At 38.3% G+C, this 19,994-nt stretch overlaps 1 protein-coding gene across 2 annotated transcripts in view; it reads left to right on the forward strand.

Moving 5' to 3' along the window:
* The window catches only part of PLCH2 (phospholipase C eta 2), a gene marked incomplete at both ends in the record, with an annotated part of 65,094 nt that overhangs the window by 31,416 nt on the left and 13,684 nt on the right, over positions 1–19,994 (forward strand). Inside the window, 17 exons of one of the 2 annotated variants that reach the window (XM_079545476.1) lie at positions 2,326–2,446; positions 3,885–4,031; positions 6,215–6,458; positions 7,009–7,138; positions 7,665–7,835; positions 10,228–10,321; positions 10,817–11,020; positions 11,930–12,050; positions 12,442–12,613; positions 13,571–13,678; positions 14,264–14,422; positions 16,315–16,407; positions 16,725–16,825; positions 17,759–17,856; positions 18,667–18,849; positions 19,347–19,454; positions 19,585–19,709. In XM_079545476.1, coding sequence (XP_079401602.1) covers positions 2,326–2,446; positions 3,885–4,031; positions 6,215–6,458; positions 7,009–7,138; positions 7,665–7,835; positions 10,228–10,321; positions 10,817–11,020; positions 11,930–12,050; positions 12,442–12,613; positions 13,571–13,678; positions 14,264–14,422; positions 16,315–16,407; positions 16,725–16,825; positions 17,759–17,856; positions 18,667–18,849; positions 19,347–19,454; positions 19,585–19,709 — 2,379 coding nt within the window. Of the gene's footprint in view, positions 1–2,325; positions 2,447–3,884; positions 4,032–6,214; positions 6,459–7,008; positions 7,139–7,664; positions 7,836–10,227; positions 10,322–10,816; positions 11,021–11,929; positions 12,051–12,441; positions 12,614–13,570; positions 13,679–14,263; positions 14,423–16,314; positions 16,408–16,724; positions 16,826–17,758; positions 17,857–18,666; positions 18,850–19,346; positions 19,455–19,584; positions 19,710–19,994 lie in introns of those variants that run through there. The other variant, XM_079545477.1, reaches the window with a different exon arrangement.

Consider the following 19,994-nt stretch of genomic DNA (forward strand, 5'->3'; position numbering starts at 1 on the left):
ATAGGACTTTTAAAAAGATATTATTTTTCTCCATTTGTGAACATTAGGCCTGAAGGATGGAGAGATGTCAACCAAAAGGATCTGAATTAACCTCTTCTTGGTGGGTTTTAGAATATAAATTTGACTTTAACTTGAACACTGAGAGAATTTCTCTTTTCTAGTATTATAAAAAACAGGAATTTTCTGTACTGAAATGAAAACAAATCCACATGCAAATCTGGCTTGTGCAGAATTCTAGTTCTCAACTATGAAATTGGTATATTGGCATTTTTGGTTTGCTGCAGAAGTTACCTTAACTCTGTCTCCTTATAGTTAAGGACCTTAGGGCTCAATTTCCTCTTCCCTTGTGAGGTGCATTCCCCATTTTGCAAGTGGAGATCTGATAATCTGTAGCAGGGAAACTATCCAAAGACATTTGCTCCTTTATTTAAGAAATTCAGGGAAGTGTAGGGCAGAGCATGTAATTAAGCTTACATTTCTCTGATCCGGCCATGCTGGGGCTGGCTTCTCATGAAAAGGGAATTAGGATCTTTAGAGCAGTATTTTGGGAGTTCTTGCCTGTAGCTTCACGCTTTTCAGTTGTGTAGATGTACGTGTCTTAGCTTTTTATAGGAGTGATTGGCTTGGAGGTATCTCACTAAATTTTTCTTGAAAGACATGTGAGGAGAATGGAAGGCTGTTGCTGAAGCATTTGAGCAAGTAGAAGAAAGCAGCAAGGGTATATACAGGCGTGTTGCTGTCCTTTACCCACAGCCCAGACTCGCTTTGGTTTTCATTTCTGAATAAATCTGAGGCCAGCCCTCTATAAGATAGCTGTACAGTCAGTGAAATAAACAACGTGCTTGAGAATCAGTCATCTCTAGAATTATCTGCTGTAAAGCTTTTGCAAACTGTGAAAGGAGGAGTGGGAAGTACTTAATGAGTACGTTTTAAATGGACACTTGTGCTTAGTTCATCAAGCTAGAAGCATGTTGTGTTTCTTGTGCAGATCACAGATGGCAAGAGCAATTGTATATTGTACTTAGTGTAGATTAAGAGGTTGTGATAACATAAATGACAGATTTCTGTATTTGGGGTTTATTGGATGCACTTCAAAGGGAATGAGATAGTAACTTAGTGCTTTTTAAAAATTAATACTTACCTGCTTTTATCTCTGCCACTTTTCATGCGCTCTGTTCCATGTTTCTGTGAACAGCGTTTGTTCTGTACAGTGTAGCTGGCTGACTTGTTTCATAGGAAAGCATCTTCTGTGGGGTTGTCTCATTTTGCAAAGACACAACCACACAGATTGTGAGATGAAAACATGCTGCTAACTAAGGAAAAAAAAAAAAGTACTTTTTTTTAACCTTCTTATTTTTCTACGGCTGTAACGTGTCACCTAAATCCCTTGACTGGATAGGGCAGAACCACAGCTTTAGGATTAGTGCATACGGGGGATTTAGGATTTCAAGCAAACATGTTGCTGTGTTTTCAGCGTATCTAGTTTTTCCTGCCTGAAGAGAAATATTCTCACTAAAATACTGAGGAGAACCTTCTAAGAAAAGATGAAGATTTCTACAACGATATTTTGAAGAGCTGTGTGAGAAGAAAAAGGGGTCATTCCTTTCTTTTTTTTTTTTCCCTGAAATGGAAGGAGACTGAAGAGCTTAACACCTCACCAGATTCACAGTGAAAGGCAAGGGTGACTTGGGGGGATGGATTGTGCTACTGACATTGCTCTTATTTACTGCAATGGGAATTGCTGTTTGTTGTTGAAGAGCAAGTAAAGCCATCAGCAGGAGCGCTTGCAAATCTGCGTGCCATCAAATGTGCAAAAGAGGTCCTGCTACGTAACTCTCGCTGTCAGAAGAAAGCAGCATGGAGAAAGCCAACAGCTGTGAGCTGGTGTATTGTCTTGGGTGCTCTGCAGCTGGGAACGTAGCACCGGAAAAGAACGTTGTCAGAAGATCCTTCTGTCTGTAAATGGAATCGCCTTCATGCCATTTTGCCTCAGTTTCTTTCATTTGTCTGTTTTAAAATGCTGAACTGAAACATATCTGTCCTCCAAACCAGACACATAGAAACATCGTACAGAATGAGAAAGATTTTGCTGCTATTTGAGTAGTTTAAATCAGCACAGGAGGAGGCCTGAATTTACTGTTAAACTGCTCTTTCTGTAACAGCCCGAAGAATACCGCTGGACTTTGGAGATCATCAATTACCTTGAAGTGTTTTTCTTAATAATATTTCTATAACTTACATCAAAAGTTTGCAACTACAAATTTTAATCTCTGCTAAGGCCTGCAGTGTTTGCGTTTTGATTGGAAGCTGCCCTTTGTCTCAGCCATGGATGCCACGGGAAGCCCTTTGCTTCAGAATAAGTTTTCAGTTGCCCGCCTGGCTGAAGAATTTTTCTGGGTTGGTGGCAGCATCGTAGCTTCTCCACGGTGGAAAATTGGCCGTTTTGGTAAGATATGGACTGCATGCCTGCCGCTCCATTGCTGAAGGCAGGGTCATCTGAGCTTTTATTTTTAAATCTTGTTTAGCGACAACTTTTCTAGCAGTGGTGTGGTGAGACACAGCCCTAGTCCTGTGTTATTTTGCAGTTACTTTGATCTGTTGCCAGGATGCTTTTTAGACTTCAAGAACCTTACAGTTATATTTTCATTATTAATCTCTTCTCATTCCCCTCAAAGTGCAAATGTAATGCTGTTCACTTTGTCACGTGTGAACTTTCGAAACGTTGTCCTCCATGCCCGCAGAATGCTAGGTTTGCTCTCTGGTCTTGGTTGCCAGAATTCTGAATTTTTTTGTGCAATATTTGATTGGTTTTCAGTCTTCAAAATAAATATTTAGGACAGTCCTGTTGTCTTGTTCCAGAGTAGGCCACTGGACTCTAGTAAGGCTATTTTATTTATTCAGGTATGCAGTGACAAAATTCTTAAGCTTCCACAGTAGTTTGAGAAAGATCCCTTGTACTGGATATGTAGAGATATATGTATGCATTATGTATTATTTATATGTTGATTTTAAGATTTGATGTCTCTTGTCTGAACTGGAACTGATATTCCTGACAGGAGAAGATGGAGATTGGGTTTATCTATCAAAGAGCCAGCTGTAGCTGTAGTGTCATTTCTGTAGAGTTATTATTAAGTGAAACAGTCGTTCTCTCTCTATGGATTTGCAGTGCTGAACCTTTGGTGGGTGTGGGAGTCTTCTGTTGGCACTTGGGGATGCTGCTTTGGTTCAATGAGATTTTAAGGGAACAGCTTGCTCTTACAGTGTACCTGTACTGAAGGGTTTCTGTAGGCTCAGAAACATGTTGCATGCTCCAAGGCCCTGAAGACAGGACTCTGAAATCTATTTGCCTTTCCATTCAGTGTTTGGAAAAGCAGTTGTTCTGAAGCATATGACCAGGATGCATCCTGCCCAGATCAGGTAACGGTGCAGACCTTGGCAGTGGTGTGATGCTGCCTGTAGGATGTCTATAAACAGATGGGCTTAAGCCAGAGCCGTGTGATGTCACCCAGAACCATTCTGGACTTCAGTCATTGATCTTCAGACAAAGCTCCTCCACGTATAAAAATACTCAAATGACTCAATTCCTCCAACTTCCTTTCATCCTCACATGCTAAAATACTCCCACTCCTCCACAAACACATACCAACCGCTAGAAGTCCAAAAAGATAGTAGTGCTATTGAACCACAAATAATGAACAGAGATTAGAGCATCTTTGTAACAAAAAGCATGAAACAGGGCTTGTTTTTCCTGTAGTGATTTATATTGTATGTTTTTGTTATTTATTGTTACAACTGTATGTTGTTCGTATGTTTTCTTCCTGTGAAGGTGACTTTTAAAGGAAACAAAGTCTGACATACTGATATTACTTCATTTCTCTCTTCAGTGGAAAGATGTATGAGCTCCATGCAGGCTGGTACCCAAATGATCAAACTCCGTGGTGGTTCCAAAGGGTTGGTCCGCTTCTATTACCTGGATGAGCACAAGTCATGCATTCGCTGGAGACCCTCCCGAAAGAATGAGAGAGCCAAAAGTGAGTGTCAACCACAGAACCACTTATTCTGATTCCTTCCAGGTAGAATCTTGTGAATAAACCCAAACCGGCATGAAGGATTTGATTCATTCACAAAATTCTGTATGTGGATTTTAAAGGGCATTAAGTTATTTTATAATGATTAACGGTTTATGAAGATTAAATTGCTGTTGTTAAGTATGCAGATAACAGTAGTTAACTATGTTGGAAGTCAGTTGCAGGGAAAACCTGTGTGAACCGGGGGCCTTGCATTATTGAGGTTTCATTCCTTTCTCCAGAGGATTTCTCTACAGGATTATTACCTTTTACCTTTTCATTCCTGTAGCCTGAGTAATTGCTTACTACATGGCTGACAAGTTCTTCACAGTGAAATGTTAGTGTTTTTTGTTTTTGTTTTTTTTTAAACTGTCAGAAACATATGTATATGTGTGCTGTAGGTGAGCATCAGTCAGTTTCAACATGCTATGTAGATGCCGTGCTAGGAAAGGTTATTCCATTTTGCTCTTCTGAGCTCTTACAGTTTTGTGCGGGAGAGAACAATTCTATTGATCATTTCTACAGTCAGACATAAAGGATGTTCCCATGGATACTTGTTGCTGTAGCTATAGAGAAAATCAGGGATGCACAGGTGATGTAAGTGCTGGTACTGAGTTAAAGCTCCCTGCAGACAGCAGTTACAGTAAGCCAGGTAAGTTACCCTACAGCCAAGGCACACATGTAGTATAAAAGGCCAGGAGGACAAGCTGTACGTGCTGCTGAGCACAGCACAACCTCAGTGTAACTGTTATGTGTAGCTCTGGCTCCTTAATGTGCAATGGTCTCTGACTAGAGCACAGCACTGGTTTTGGAGATGTGTACTTCAGATAAGCTGAAGTATAGGAAGAGAAACCAGGGCAAAATCATAAAGAATCAGGCTGAGCCTAGGCTTCAGTGTTCAAGGTATTTGCCTCAAAGCAAACTGAGAAGGGGACTTGTTTCCTTCAGAGGAGCTTCCTAGCAACTTACAATCACTTGCCTTCAGCACAGTGAAACTTAATTGATTATCCAGTTTATGTTTTTGTCCTTAATAACTTTTCCCTTTTAAACTTCAGCAGTTTGTCTGTGTATAACATACTGTCCAGCTGCACAGTAGCTATACCACAGCAAACAGATGTCTGTTTGTTGTAATCTCCAGAGAACAATTACAACAAAGCAAAACTAAAATTTGTCCTTTTTTCCCCCCTTACTATTATTATTAGAATTTATCTTCTATCAGCTTGGGAACAGGAACATTACAAGGGAAATAAATTGTTCATGTAATTATAAGGTGCACAGGCTGTGAGTATTTAGCATCTGCACATCTCTACATCAAACTAAAAAGCAGAAAAATTGGAATTTATTGAAAAGATGAATCTTTTTTTTTCTGGCCAACTGCAGACATTTTCATTGTTTCGCCTCTCTTTCAAAGAGGTAGAAATTTTGATTTCATAAAATTGCATGGAATTGATTTTTCATCTGCTTTGTCCTTTTATCTGAAGAGGAAGGAATGTGAGTAGAAGATAAACACAACCTGTCTGGGCTAGGCCTTCTCTGCCCTTTGCATGAGTTAGAACAGGGATTGTATTCACAGTGTAATAGATTTCAAGGTGTCCCAGACCACCAGTTTTTCTAGGACTACTCTCCGTGTCAGGATGAAGCCTTTGCAACAGTCTGTTGGCTGTATCTATTTCACTGTCTTGGTGTTACTTTTCCCTAATTCTACGCTTGTTCATAATGAGTAAGATTTGTAAAACCATGATTCAGCTTTTTTATTTCAGTATGCAGTCCTCAAATCAGTCACGCTCTTGGAAGAGTGGGGTAGTCTTCCTTAAGAATCTAAGGCAACATACAAGGGAGTGGAAGCTAGAAGTATTATCCTGTTCTGTTAATATGCAGATTGTTTCACGTCTCTGTGTTCCCATACTCCAGTAATTTCTGCAGTTTAGGTTAATTTTGTTACAGCTGCTTTTTCTTTTTGATCCAATTGGAAGATCATTTATTACGTTCTTGGACAAGCAGCAGTGTGATTCATCAGTGTAATTAAAAGAGAGAACTTAAATCAAGACAAAAAGGGATTCCTTTTTAGGGCAATCTTACTGTTTGCCAGCCTGCATGATTATTTTCCCACACAGTTCCTAATGAGCTGCATGCTCTTGTTTTTCTAGTTTCCATCGACTCTATTCAAGAAGTTTGTGAGGGGAAGCAATCGGAGATCTTTCAGCGCTATGCTGATGGCAGTTTTGATCCTAACTGCTGCTTCAGCATCTACTATGGAGATCATATGGAATCCCTTGACCTGGTGTCTTCCAGTGGAGATGAAGCACGTACTTGGATCACAGGGCTAAAATACCTGATGGCAGGGATCAGTGATGAAGACAGCCTCTCAAAACGCCAAAGAACCAGAGACCAATATCCTTCCTAAACTGGTTGAGAGAGCATTTTCCTGTGGTTGGAGCACTTAACAGCACAATAATTCCTTTAAGTATTTGTTTTACTAAAAGCAAGCATTAGGCTCAAAGTTTCAAAGTGATTCCCATTCCATTCCCTGTTTCCAGAGACTGAGAGAGAAGTCCTTGAAGAAAATTGGACTGGGCAAGAGAGTGGACTGAAAAAGGTGATTGGGCAAGAATGGACTGAACATACAGGTATATTCCTTCATCTGTTACTCCCTGTGTAAAGCTGTCCCTTTCGTTTGATTGTACAAGACAAAACATGATGCATCATTTCTGTTTGCTCAGAATTCAATTCAGAGTTTGGGTAAAATAGCCAGTGTTGAATACTGAGCATAACAAATCTAGGAACTTCTTTATGAAATAAGACAAGCAGTTACGTTGTATATTATCTTGAGCTTTCCTTTATTCCTCGCCCCATATGTACAGTTTTCCCTAAGCATTTGTATATATATTATGTTCAGTAACATCCCTTGATATTCCATGATGTTCCTTAACTCCTGTTCAATGTGGTTGAAGCAGACATTTGATGAAGCAGATAAAAATGGTGATGGCTGTCTGAGTATTAATGAAGTGCTCCAACTAATGCACAAACTGAATGTCAACCTACCCCGACAAAAAGTCAAGCAAATGTTCAAGGTAAGAAATGAAAATGAAATTTGTCGAAAAGATCAATGATTCAGCAACTGATTTGTTTTCTCTCCATTGAGAGATACTGCACTGTGTATTTGGTAAATTGAAGAATGCTCCAGAAATAAGAAATAAGTAATAAGTTGTTTTTTACAGAAAGAATGATTACACCAGGTGCTGTCTAGCGTTGATACCACATTGTGACATGTTGTGAAGTTGCTTTTTTGCTACATCTGTTGATCTGAAATTCAGTATCCCTCTGTTCTTGTGCAATAAGGACCTTCAGAAGTTGTCTTAGCTCGTGCACTAATCCATACATATAAAAGGTTCAAAGGGGAAAGCATTAATATGACAAATATTAGTCTGGCCAATCTGCTCTAGCAGGCCCTACAGTGAGCAGCCTTGTCAGGCAGCATCAGCATGTGTTTAATTTCAGTGACACGTTATTCTCATTCAGGCGTTTGTTTATTTAAAATTTGTTCAGGCTCTTACAAGACAGTTTGCTATTTCATTGCCTTATTGCTGTGTAATGCAGGAGGCTGATACAGATGATAACCAGGGCACGCTAGGCTTTGATGAGTTCTGCACCTTCTACAAGATGATGTCAACACGACGTGATTTGTACTTGCTAATGCTCACCTACAGCAACCACAAGGACTTCCTGGATACAGATGACCTGAGACGCTTTCTGGAGAATGAACAAAAGGTAGATCTAAACCAGGAAAAGAGTTCTGCTCTTGTGCCATTCCATTTGCCGCTGGGGATGCATTGTCTTTTTTAAAGGGTCAGAATGGCAGTCATGCGTGTGAAAAGTGAGCAGCTGCTTTTGTTTTAGCAGCTTCACTCTGGAGAGTGTGGATGTTAAAAATAGACAGTTAGATGCTTCTTGATTTTCATCTGGTATGCTGGCAAGACTATTTCTTGAATCTTTTTACCCTCACAACCTCTTCTTTGAGTAGGGTCTTTCATTGTGCCCCTAATTGTAGTGTCTATGGTTTCTTTTTTTTTTTCTTTTTTTTCTTCCCTTGTGTTCTTCGGGAGAAAGCCATCGATGTTTTTTTTCCCATGCTCAGTATCTGAGCGCAAAGATGCTGCTTCTGGCTCTGCTTTTGTTTCAGTGCAGAGTTCATGATGAGACTTTACACTACTTTGTCACACTTCCCCAGTTTGCAAAGTAGATTATGTTTCTAAAGAGCTACTGAGAGGATTATTCACGTCTGGGGAAGTGTTTGAGGATATGTAGTAGTGCGTATTGGGTTGCCTTTTAATACTTCAATATTGCATTGCTGAGAGTGGTCTCAGACTCCTCCCACTGCACCGATCCAAAGCAGGCTGTTTTCTTGTCTGACGAACCAGGTAGTGTGTGTATTCCCTGCGTATTAATATTGACTTGACATTGGCCAGTAAATAGTGATGCTATCTAATTTTACTTATGCAGAAACACTAGTGTATAGCTTTATAAGCTTTTCTTTTCAAGAATTGAAGTGAACCCATACATTATGCTTATAGTTGTTTATGCAGCTCAGCAACTACCACTAAACTCTGTGCTAAGTTACAATGTCTTATTGTGCTTAACAAGGGAACACTGGAGTTCTTTACTCATCTTTGCGATGAGGACGTTCATCCAATGGAAGAGGTTCCCAGAGAGGTTGTACATCCTCTAAACCACGGACGTATAGAGACTGGAATAAAGGCCTGGGTTAACTCATATAACCTTATAGTTGATCCTGCCCTGAGCTGGATTTTTTTATCTAAATGACTTCCTGAGCTGTCTGAACGATCCTGTGTTCCTCTAGAGACTTCTGGCAGTTTCTGTAATGAGAAAAAAAATAATTGGATGGTAAGGTACAGCGAGTGCAGGAACAAATGCATTGACTTGTCTTTGCTTTTTTCTCCTTTCCTGATCTCTTTTGAAACTGTATGCCTGTGAGTCATAAAGCATCAGAGTTTCAAAAGCTGTCTAAGAAATGAATGAATGATAAAGCCACTTCTCTGGCAGTTATCATTTTAGATAATTAGGGTGTGTTTCCATTTCATTGGTCGATTGATCCTCCAGATGGTGAGAGAAAGATGAACACTATCCAAAGGACACAGATCAGCTCAGCTAATCACTGACATGGACAACACATGCCTCTGGGGTTTCACTCCCTTGTCTAGTTCTGCCCTTTCTTACACAATGTGTGCAGGGAAAACAAGCGTTCATTCTGTGTGTTTGAAGCTGTACCAGAAGAACCTTCTGTTATTTCAGAGCTTTTCCTTCTTACCCAGCAAACCTACAGTATATGGGCAAATAAAGGCTTGGTTTTTATTTGTTTATTTGTATTCCTTCCTCTTATTTTGATTTTATTTACTAGGTTTTAAACTTACGCACCCCCCCATCCCCCCCTCCCAAAAGGCATTGATTTGGTTGCAGACATGCTGGTGGTTTTATTTCCCTCTGAGAAAATATTCCACGTTGCCAAAACCACAATCAACTTAGGCACTTTATTGGCAGCCCATTTAGTGTCCAGGGCTGTATTTCCAAGTGGCATGTATAACATTTGTTGGAAAGGGGAAGTATAAGGAAAAGTATATTAAATAGTAGAACGGATAGTGTTTAATGGAAAGATTATCAGTAAATAGCAGGAATATTAGATTGTACTGTTTCTCTTGCTTGTCTTCCAGTCCACTGCATAAAGAGGAAACATTTTCTTATTTTCTTTTAAAGTCAAAACACTTCTGATAATGAAAAAATCAGACTGCAAATTAATCCTTTAATTCTACAGAAGAAGAGGTGTCCCATTGACTTATGACAAAGCTTTTTCAATTTGGATGCTCTGTGTACGTACCAACACTAACCACATTTAACCTACAAACTAGAGCTCTGTCTTTATTGGATGTGATCAGGCAGCTGCCAATAGGGCAGAAACTTCTCACAAAGCATTTTAATTCTTATCTGACCTGATGTTGATTGACAGGAGTGAGAATCTCACTGTGTAACTGGAAATCCTTAGTGCCACTCTGGATGATGTGACCAATTGTTAAACAGCATACAGAGTAGAAAAGCCAGGAGAAGCTGTGGATTGTTAGTTAACGCTTCACTTATGTTACTTTTACAGATGACAAATGTGACCAGAGAACACTGCCTGGAAATTATCGACAAGTTTGAACCATGCCTGGAAAACAAGAAGGCAGGAGCTCTGGGGATTGATGGTAAGTTGACTGGCATAGCTGTTGTGGGAGAGGGTGAACAGTGCTTAAATGCTTATGAGAAATCACATTTGTTTGCACGCTTATAAAGTCATAGAATTGTATCAGATAACATAGAGAATGCTTTTAAGTAGGTTTGGCATTGGGTTGTTGCTTTTTGTGGGAGGGGAGGTATCTGTTACTTACTGAGGTGAAGTTAGTATTCTTTGGAAGATTTTAGAGTCTTCTATGCATTACGCCACTTACTATTCCATCAAAATCTTTTGAATTATAAACCTACAATGTCAAGTTTTGGTTAAATATAGGCGTGTTTTCCAGGAAGGTTAGAGCACTGTCTTGTGCTGGGTGGGATACAGTGGCATTATTTACTTCTTTATTTTACTTGATATGTTCATGACTGTGTTGGTGCATGCAGGGATGTGTTCTTAGCTGGTTTCAGGAAGACCACAGCAACAAAAAGAACAAAACTGTCTTACTTATAGTATTGTTTGTTCATAGGTTTCACCAATTACATGCGGAGTCCCTCAGGGGACATTTTCAACCCAGAACACTACCAAGTGAATCAGGACATGAGTTACCCTTTGAGTCACTATTTCATTACCTCTTCACATAATACCTACCTCATGGGAGATCAGCTGATGTCCCAGTCTAGGGTGGACATGTATGCATGGGTGCTACAGTCTGGCTGTCGCTGTGTTGAAGGTAAAGAACATAAAGGAATCATCAGTAAGCTCCATACTTTTGCTTCTCTGTAAAGAAAGACTTAGGGCTATAGCAGAAGATCTAGTAATTGCTTGGACTAAGGAGCCTTATGAAATGATGTCTTCCTGTTATGAAAAACATTAAATTATGTTGCTATACAGTGGATAAATTTTCTTGAATATAAGAGTGAGGCGAACAATGGAGGAAGTGTCATTGGTACTAAGGAAAAAATTGGTGAAAATGATCTCTGGAAAGAATGCTAACATTTGCTAGGATGTTCTGGGGAGCATACTTTCTGGCCAAACGTATGACAACAACCAGACAGGCAAACAGGGCAGAATTCTCACTAAAAACAGAGGAGAAAGCTGATATTTCTGACGAGGAAAATGTGGTTTTATAATGTGAGATACTGATAGTCCTGTAACGACCCAGGAGCTTTTTTGAAATTTCTTTTGATGTTTGTAATGCTTTTCTGAGACTGCCTCTTCTGTAATCATCTGTAATATCGTGACCATCAAAGTGCTTTCACATTTTTTCAGAAGGCTAATATTATAGTTTGCTCAGGTCAGATTGTGGACATGCCAGAGCGTGCTGCGGAGGAGTAAAGCATTTCATAGAAACATGACTGTAAACAAGTGTGAGCTTAGGCAGAATCCAAGGAAGACCGGAGTTGCTTAGAGTTTGGCTCTGGCTGTGGTGTGAGAAGCTTGGCTAGGATTCTCTTGCATTCCCTTTAAGGTCCAGCAGTAGTATAATGAAAATAATGCTGTGCTATGTCAGCTCTTCTACCTTCATAATATTCCTCAGCACTTCTTAAAGAGATCTTTTTTTGCTTGGGGCTTTCTCAAACAATGCGTACAACTGTCTACACACAGTAAAATGATGGGTGTCATTGTTTCTCTTCTGCAGTTGACTGCTGGGATGGGCCGGATGGTGAACCGATTGTCCACCATGGATACACTTTGACTTCCAAAATTCTCTTCAAAGATGTGATTGAAACTATCAACAAATACGCCTTTATCAAGAATGAGTATGTGTACAATCTGCTAACTTTTGAGACATAAGGCATGAGACGTGGGGAGTTGAAAGCACTGCATGTTTAGGTTTTTTCTATGATTGGCTTTCTTGAATCTCTCTAGTAGGAAGTGGAGGTCAGGACTGGCTAGTATAGGAAGGTGAAAAGTGTGCTCTGGAAAAAAATGCATCAAATCAGATTGAAGAAGTTTAATTATTCTGTGGTGATCTAAAATAGACTATTCAGTTTGGAGAGAGTACTGGGATATCAATCAGGATATCTACCCTGTAGATTTCATTGGTGGTCATTCTCCTTACAGGAATGGCTCAGACAGTAATAACCCTTATATTTGTAATGCCGTAAAAGCTAAATTTGCAGTTGGTGATACTTCCTTATGTCTTGCCAGGTACCCTGTTATCTTGTCAATTGAGAACCACTGCAGTGTAATTCAGCAGAAGAAGATGGCCCAATATCTTACAGAAATTCTGGGTGACAAACTGGATCTGTCTTCTGTGCACAATGATGACTCTACCAGGCTCCCTTCACCAGCAAGTCTTAAAGGGAAGATACTGGTTAAGGTAAAAACGTGGTTGGTTTGTTCCATCTCTCCTTTTTTGTGATGACTACAATCTCTGCCTGGTTATCACTTGTGTGCTAATTTAAATGACATCACGATAAACAATCTGTAATAAAGGTTTAATGCAGTGATAAAGGCCGTTTGGGGCTGTTTGCCAGCATTATCTAGGTAAGCCAACACAAGTAACAATTTCTGAAATACGTGTAGCTAAAGAATAAGTTTTACCTTTCATATAGTGCCCGTGCATCTGGCTGGCTGTCCAAGAAGGCAGGCTCCTGATGCACAACTCTTAGAAAGCAGCTATTTTTGAGACACTGAAATAGTGATGTTTTTCTGGACCCTGAGCTGAATATGTGAGAATACAGACAGGATTTTGTCTTTAACAGATTTGGCTCTGTTGAGTTGAATGGGAATTCAACTCAAATGGGAAGTTGAATGGGAAATTGCAATCTGCTCCTGTTCATTGAGTTTAAATTATAACCACACGTCATCTTCCTCATTCCTTCTTTCTGGCAGTTTTTCTACTTCTCTCCTGTTTAGAATAATATTATCATTTCACCTATTATCCAGTCAGCTCACAGTTTTTTTAGCTCATGTTAATGAAATAGTGAAGCACCGAGATGGAGAAAATCTGGCTGCTACAGTTGAATTGCGTAATGAGAAGGTTTAGAAAAAAGAGAATCTGTTTTCTATTAGTTCACCTTGATCAGAGAAGTAAATAAGATTTGTTCTTCATGAATATCTTCTTTTCTTTGACCTTCAACAAACACAAACAACAAGTCAAGAGCATTTTAGTGTTTGCTTGCATGTTAAGATTTTCACCTCTATGGGATTTTTTTTTTTTTTTTTTTTAATTTCCCATCAGTAATGATTTTTTTTGTTTAATTTTGTTTTGTTTAAAATATGTTATAGCAAGAGCTGTGTGCTAAACTGCCTGTGTAATCATCTTATCTTCTAGGGGAAGAAACTTCCAGCCAACATTAGTGATGATGCAGAGGAGGGTGAAGTTTCTGATGAGGACAGTGCTGATGAGATTGATGATGACTGTAAAATAATGAATGGAGATGTAAGTTAAGTGATCGTTTAAATGTAAATCTATTTTACATTTTCCCATTCCAGACAGAGGAAGCCTTGTATGAGTTCTCTCAAATGTGCATGTTGTGCAATTTTGGGCATTCGTCACGGGTTTTTAAGGTTTTAATCCTTTGTGCGGACAGTTTTAGCAGGAGTGCATATTAGGCAGCACCAGTTCTAGCTGTAATCTTTCAAATTTGTGATTTTATTCCTTTTAATATTTAACTAGTAATATCTCACTAGTCCTTATTGCATGACGGTGTTCTTTCCATCATAAACAAAAGAAAGGAAGAAAAAACTACTTCCGTGTTTTCCTGTTTTCCAGTTCTTTTGTCCGTATTCCCAGACATGTAGGAGTGTTTTCAATACCCAAAAAACCCCGAAACAGTTGATTTTACAAAACTACTGAAATCAAGGTCACAGTGCTACTTAAGATCCTTATTTTGTAGGTTTCCCGGATAATTTTTAGATCGAAGGTTTGATCTTGCAAATAACATTCCATTTTCTGCTAATCCCAGCTGGAATTGCTAAGATTGTTTTGCCTGTATCTTGTTTAATGATTATGTTTTGTTTGTAGGCATCTACAAATAGGAAAAGAGTGGAGAACATAGCAAAGAAAAAACTTGACTCACTGATAAAAGAATCCAAAATCCGTGACTGTGAAGATCCAAACAATTTTACAGTTGCCACTCTGCCATCATCTGGGAAGACTGGTCAGAAATCAGACAGTAAGAAGGTGAACATGTACTGTACTTCACTCACCCCCTAGATTTAGCTGCACTTTTGTCTCTCTATAGCTGCTTAGTACTGCTGTTTCGTGACTGCTTGTTCCTCAAAAGAGTGCCTAAGGTTGGACTTTTAAATCTATTTTGACACTCTGAATAAAGGTGACTTAGTTTACCAGTGAGATCTGCAGCTGTCATAGTACTAATGAAACTGAAACACGCTCAACTCTGCCCTTAAAAGAAAATTGTGTGATTTACAAGATGAATGTGGATTTAGAAAATTTTGTTTACTGGTTTTGGCTGAAATCATAGGTCTTGTTACACTGGTAGGAATTTAGTTAAATTTATTAGAGTTATTTAAGTTTCCCATCATTATGAAATAATATTTTTGCCCCCAAATATTCATATGGCAAAATAGAAAATGCTTTTCCTTCTGTAGTACTTGATATTTGTTATTATCTGTATTTTGTTAATACCTCGTATTTCTTATATAAAATCTAAAATATGCAGATGATTTTTTTGTCATTTTTGTCCATTTAGTGGAAGCCTCTTATTTTGATGATAATGATATTTTAATTTTTGCTGTTTTCATTATTTACGCTTGGTGCAAAGAGATGCCTGTTGTTGCATATGAATAATGAAATATGGCAGTCCTTCAAAATAGAAATTGAAATGCTAAATACCTCTTTGTCCAACATCCAAAGACTTTCTCCAATGGTTTTGAGGAAGAGGTGTTTAGCATTTCAGTTTGTTATGGTTTATTACCTTACTGAATAAATAATATATTATAGACTTCAGATTTCATAGCTGAGTTCATTCAGTTAATGATGATGCCAGGTGAACATCACTGTCAGATTTGTGAAGCTTTTTTTCTCACTCAGCAATTGGAGCATGAAATGTACACATGAAATGACTTTTCAACAGAAAAAATTGTTTCCCATTATATAAAAAAGTGCATATGAAAGCTGAGCTTTTTTCCCTCTGCTCTCTCTTTTCTGTACACCTACTTTTGTATTTTAATCTTATACTAATGGTTCTTTATGAAAATGTAAATAGCCAACACTTCAGGAACGTGAATGTTGTAATTTTGGAATTTATAATAAGCTAAGGAATGCTGCTGTATGCAAATGTAAAACATTGGAGGTCTGCCAATCTGCAGGTGAACTAACTGGGCATTAAAACCAGATGAAAGCTAAAAATTCAGCTTCCCAAAACTTTCTTTTTTGTGAGTTTTGTACGTACTTTTAAAATGAATGATTTAGGTGATGTATCAGACAGTACTTTTGTAAAATCTGCTGTAAGGCCAAGACTGTAGGAATCCTTCTGAGTAAGCACTAGCCAGAGTTGTCTGTGTCAGATTAGAGTGGGAAACAGTGAAACTATGAGGTCATATTAAAGATTAGAGGCACCAATGAATGATACACTTTCTTAGGGACTGCAAGAAATTTGATTCTTTCTTATCATGGACTAGGCATGTGAAGCTATGTAACTTAGGCCACGTTTCATGGCAGAAATAAGTCCTGTTGAGCTATGCTTTTCATATATTAAGTTAGAAAGCAGTTTGTCACCAGTGAATATACACTGCTAGGGTGCACTCAGAGCTTATGTGGATAAAAGTATTTCCTGATGCATGGAATTTGGTTTTTTTTTTGTGATCTGTATCTGCTCTGAAAGTTCCTGTGGATGAAAGTGATGACAGTTATTGCTAGGATAAAAGATCTTGTGCTCAGCTTGTATTAAAAAAAACATCAGACATACAAGAAAACCCTGCTTTGGTCTGGTCATGTTTTGTTGACATTTTAGGGTGAATTGCATCCCAAACTATTTTTGATTATGTTTTGCATGCTGCCTGTAGTACTCTACTCAGGTCTGCTGCACTATTTTTTCTGTTTGATTATTTTAGAATAAACTTGAGGATGATGTGGAATCTGGGGAAGACTTCAGTACCAATAAAAGGCACAGCCGGACATTGATGGGCAGCTTTTCTAAACGCAAGGTAAGCCACCCTAGGAAGTTCTACTGTGAATATTGCATTCTTTGATAGATTCTTTCTTTTAGGCAACAGTAGGAGAGGATTATCATATTTGTACTATCTGGCTTGCTGTTGCTCTGTTTGCTGAATAAACAGGGCAGATAACTGGTTATAATTGTGCATAACATCTAGTTTCAGTTTACACTGAAGTCTAAAAGGACTGAAGGTCTAACATGAGTTTAGTTTTTTTCTTGATTGGTGCACATCCTTCATAGAAAAAAGCGAATCTCTTGAATATTGGAGTCCATTCTATATAACAGTTTTATTTTGTTGTGACACAGAAAAAAGGAAGCAAATTGAAAAAATCAACCAGTCTTGAAGAAGGTGAAGATGATGCTGATTCTCAAGGAAATGTAGCCAGAGGCTCTGTACATTACACCAGGTTTGTAACAAGTGATTTGGCAGTTTTGTTTCTGAAAAAGATTCCTGCCTGAATGTACCTGCTAAATAGCCATGCTTGAGCTCTGTTTGTTGACGGGTATCCTCAGTTGTGTGAGAGGAATTTCACATGAGGGTAGATCCAGTGTCAGCCACAACATCAGAATGATCTCTTGGTGCTGTTTGGACTAATTAGCAATGTACAGTGGATCCAATATGCATCTGAGCTCTTACCATCTCATCCAGCTGACATGTAGACTGTTTGACTGGCAGCCCAGCAAACCCATTACAGTTGATTTGCAAAGTAAATCTGCTTGCCGGTGCTTTTTGTTGTTTGTTTCTTTGTTTTTTTGCCACATAAAATTGCATAAAGGTTCATGTGATGTTTTTTAATTTTCTTTTGAAACTACCTTTCCAAAAATCCTGAAATCAAAGGTCCTCTGTGGAATGGCTCTGTAAGATTCAGCCTGTAAAAGCAGGAAATCAGATCAAGCAATTCTCTAGGATACTTTGGAACTTTCTTCAGGAGATTAGTAGATACTCTGTTAGTGATAACCTGAAGCAAGTGAGGAAGATCAGAGCATTACAGTTTTGCTATTTCTTTGGGATTTAAAAGTGTTTCTGCTGGTACTTGACTTGAGAAGAAAATATATGTGTGAACAGATATCCTGCCCTTTGGTCAAAGTAATTTAGAGTCCTCTCCATCAGGTTTTCGTATGTGAATATTTATGGTTGCCACTAACATGTAAGAACAGAACTTGTTCTGTTTATACGTCAATGCAGTTGCTTCCACTGCTTTGACAGTGAGTCTATGCTATAAAAATTGAATATCTCCTTGGTGAAGGAAACCTTCTTATTTCTCTACTCTGATTTTTAAATATGAAAAGGAAAGTTTATCTCTTATTTCATGGGAAATTTAAATGTTTTATTATTCCAGGATAAACCGGCAGAAGAAAACAATGAAGTTGTCCCGGGCACTCTCAGACCTGGTGAAATATACAAAGTCTGTTGGCATCCATGATGTTGAAGCTGAAAGTAGGTTGATGTAGAAGTCTGCTGGAAGTAATTGCTGTGCAAATAAATTGAAAGATTTATGTTCTTACATCTTTTCTATTTAAAAGTTGTTTATGTGTTTGTTTCTACTGTAACTTCAGAAAAGTTTAACAGAAGAGCTGCATGTAAAGCTGTGCTGTTTCAAAGTGGCTGACCACTTGCTATTCAGAAGCTATAAAATGGGTATAGAGTTGTGTGGCAGCTACTGTAAAGGAGGTAAAGCTACTCCATGTAGCAGTGACACATGTACTTTTTGGTAGCACTTACAAATGTTGCTACAGACCATTTACATCACTGGATATAACAGAGGGCTTAGTTATTTTCTGGGGAAGAATGGTTTGAAGAGCTTTTCAAACCAAGACAAGTATCTCCAAAGCTTAGATTTTACTTCAGACCTGGTGAACCATCCCCATTATATTCCTAGAATATTTCAGTAATCTTTCCACATTTTCTGTGTCTGATTTTCACAGGAATCAAAATTTAGTTAAAAATGTCAGAGAATTGCTTGCCAGAAGTAATACTTTCTTTCAGCAAATTGAAAAAATCTTAGAGAACTTTTGTAACTTCTTAATGAGGATTCAGGCCATTCAGTTTCCTTATCCTAGCTTTAATTCCTCCAGTAAACACAGTTAGTCTTCTATAATATAAGAAAAGAATTGTTCCCTCAAAGTAGAATGTATTCAAATTATGATAGATTGTTATAAGTAATTAATGCTATCTTTGTTTGAATGTCTTATTTAGATAATAAATAAATAAGGAGATTAGGCCTCTAATCACTTCCTCCCTTTGCAGTCTCTTCCAGCTGGCAGGTTTCATCTTTCAGTGAAACAAAAGCCCACCAGATACTGCAGCAAAAGCCAGCACAGTATCTTCGTTTCAACCAACATCAGTTATCCCGCATCTACCCGTCTTCCTACCGCGTAGACTCCAGCAACTACAATCCCCAGCCATTCTGGAATGCGGGCTGCCAACTCGGTGAGCAGAAAAAGAGTTTATTTTTGTTTTATTTTGGAAGGAATGTTTCAGTGGGAGCTTTAAGAATCATTTCTTAAAGTACTTGAATTCTTTGCTTATTCAACATTACTGACATTTGAGTCCTTCCTGTTATTTTTCTATGCTGCTTCCTAGATAGAATACTTGAATCATATGCCTTCTGTGAAGGCAACTGTCTGCTAAATGGGGATAAAGTAATATCCTTCTCAACTTCAAGACAACTTCGGAGATTCATTTGCAGAGCTTCACTCCCTGAAGCTGATGTGTGCTATAGCATAGAACTCTTTCAGAAAATACATTTTTGAGTTTTTGCACCCAAGAAATCAAAAGTGAAAATATATTTAGATGTTCTTCCTTTAACCTGGTTCTACCAACAATAATGTTGATAACATAATTTGTTAATAATAATGTTAAAAATTTTTGTTTGGTTGGGTTTTTTTTGCTTTTTTTTTGCTTTTTTTTTTTTTTTTGGTGAACAGTGGCTTTAAACTACCAGTCAGAGGGGAGAATGCTGCAACTGAACCGGGCCAAATTTAGTGCCAATGGGAATTGTGGCTATGTCCTCAAACCAGACTGCATGTGTCAAGGTAAGAAAAATTGTTAGAATGAGTGGGAAACTTACTATATGAGAACAGTGAGTGTAGATCCTTACTATTACTCTTTTTTTTTTTTTTTTTTTTTTTTTTTTTAATGTTCCATGATTTTTCATTCATTCAGGCATCTTTAATCCAAATTCTGAAGATCCACTGCCTGGTCAGTTGAAGAAACAGCTGGTTCTAAGAATTATCAGTGGTCAACAGCTCCCAAAACCACGGGATTCCATGCTGGGAGACAGAGGAGAGGTATTAAACTATTAGTGATTGTTCTTATATGTTGGTGAAGGTTTATTTCCAAATTAGCTGAGCTTAGGATGAGGATTTAATTTCCTGCAGTTATCTGTTGGGAGACATAGAACATGAATAAATCAGGCAGATCATTATCATCCTAGATTTTTAGGTGGTTTTCAAGTCTTCAAAGCATCACAGCAATAGTTGGAATCTTTTTTCTTCAGTAGTCAAAACAGTGCCACCAGGACAAGCAAAAACAGGCCAATAAGCTCCTGACTGTGGGATTCTACTCACAACAGT

Source organism: Tetrao urogallus (assembly GCF_951394365.1).
Source record: "Tetrao urogallus genome assembly, chromosome: 21".
Lineage (NCBI taxonomy): Eukaryota > Metazoa > Chordata > Aves > Galliformes > Phasianidae > Tetrao > Tetrao urogallus.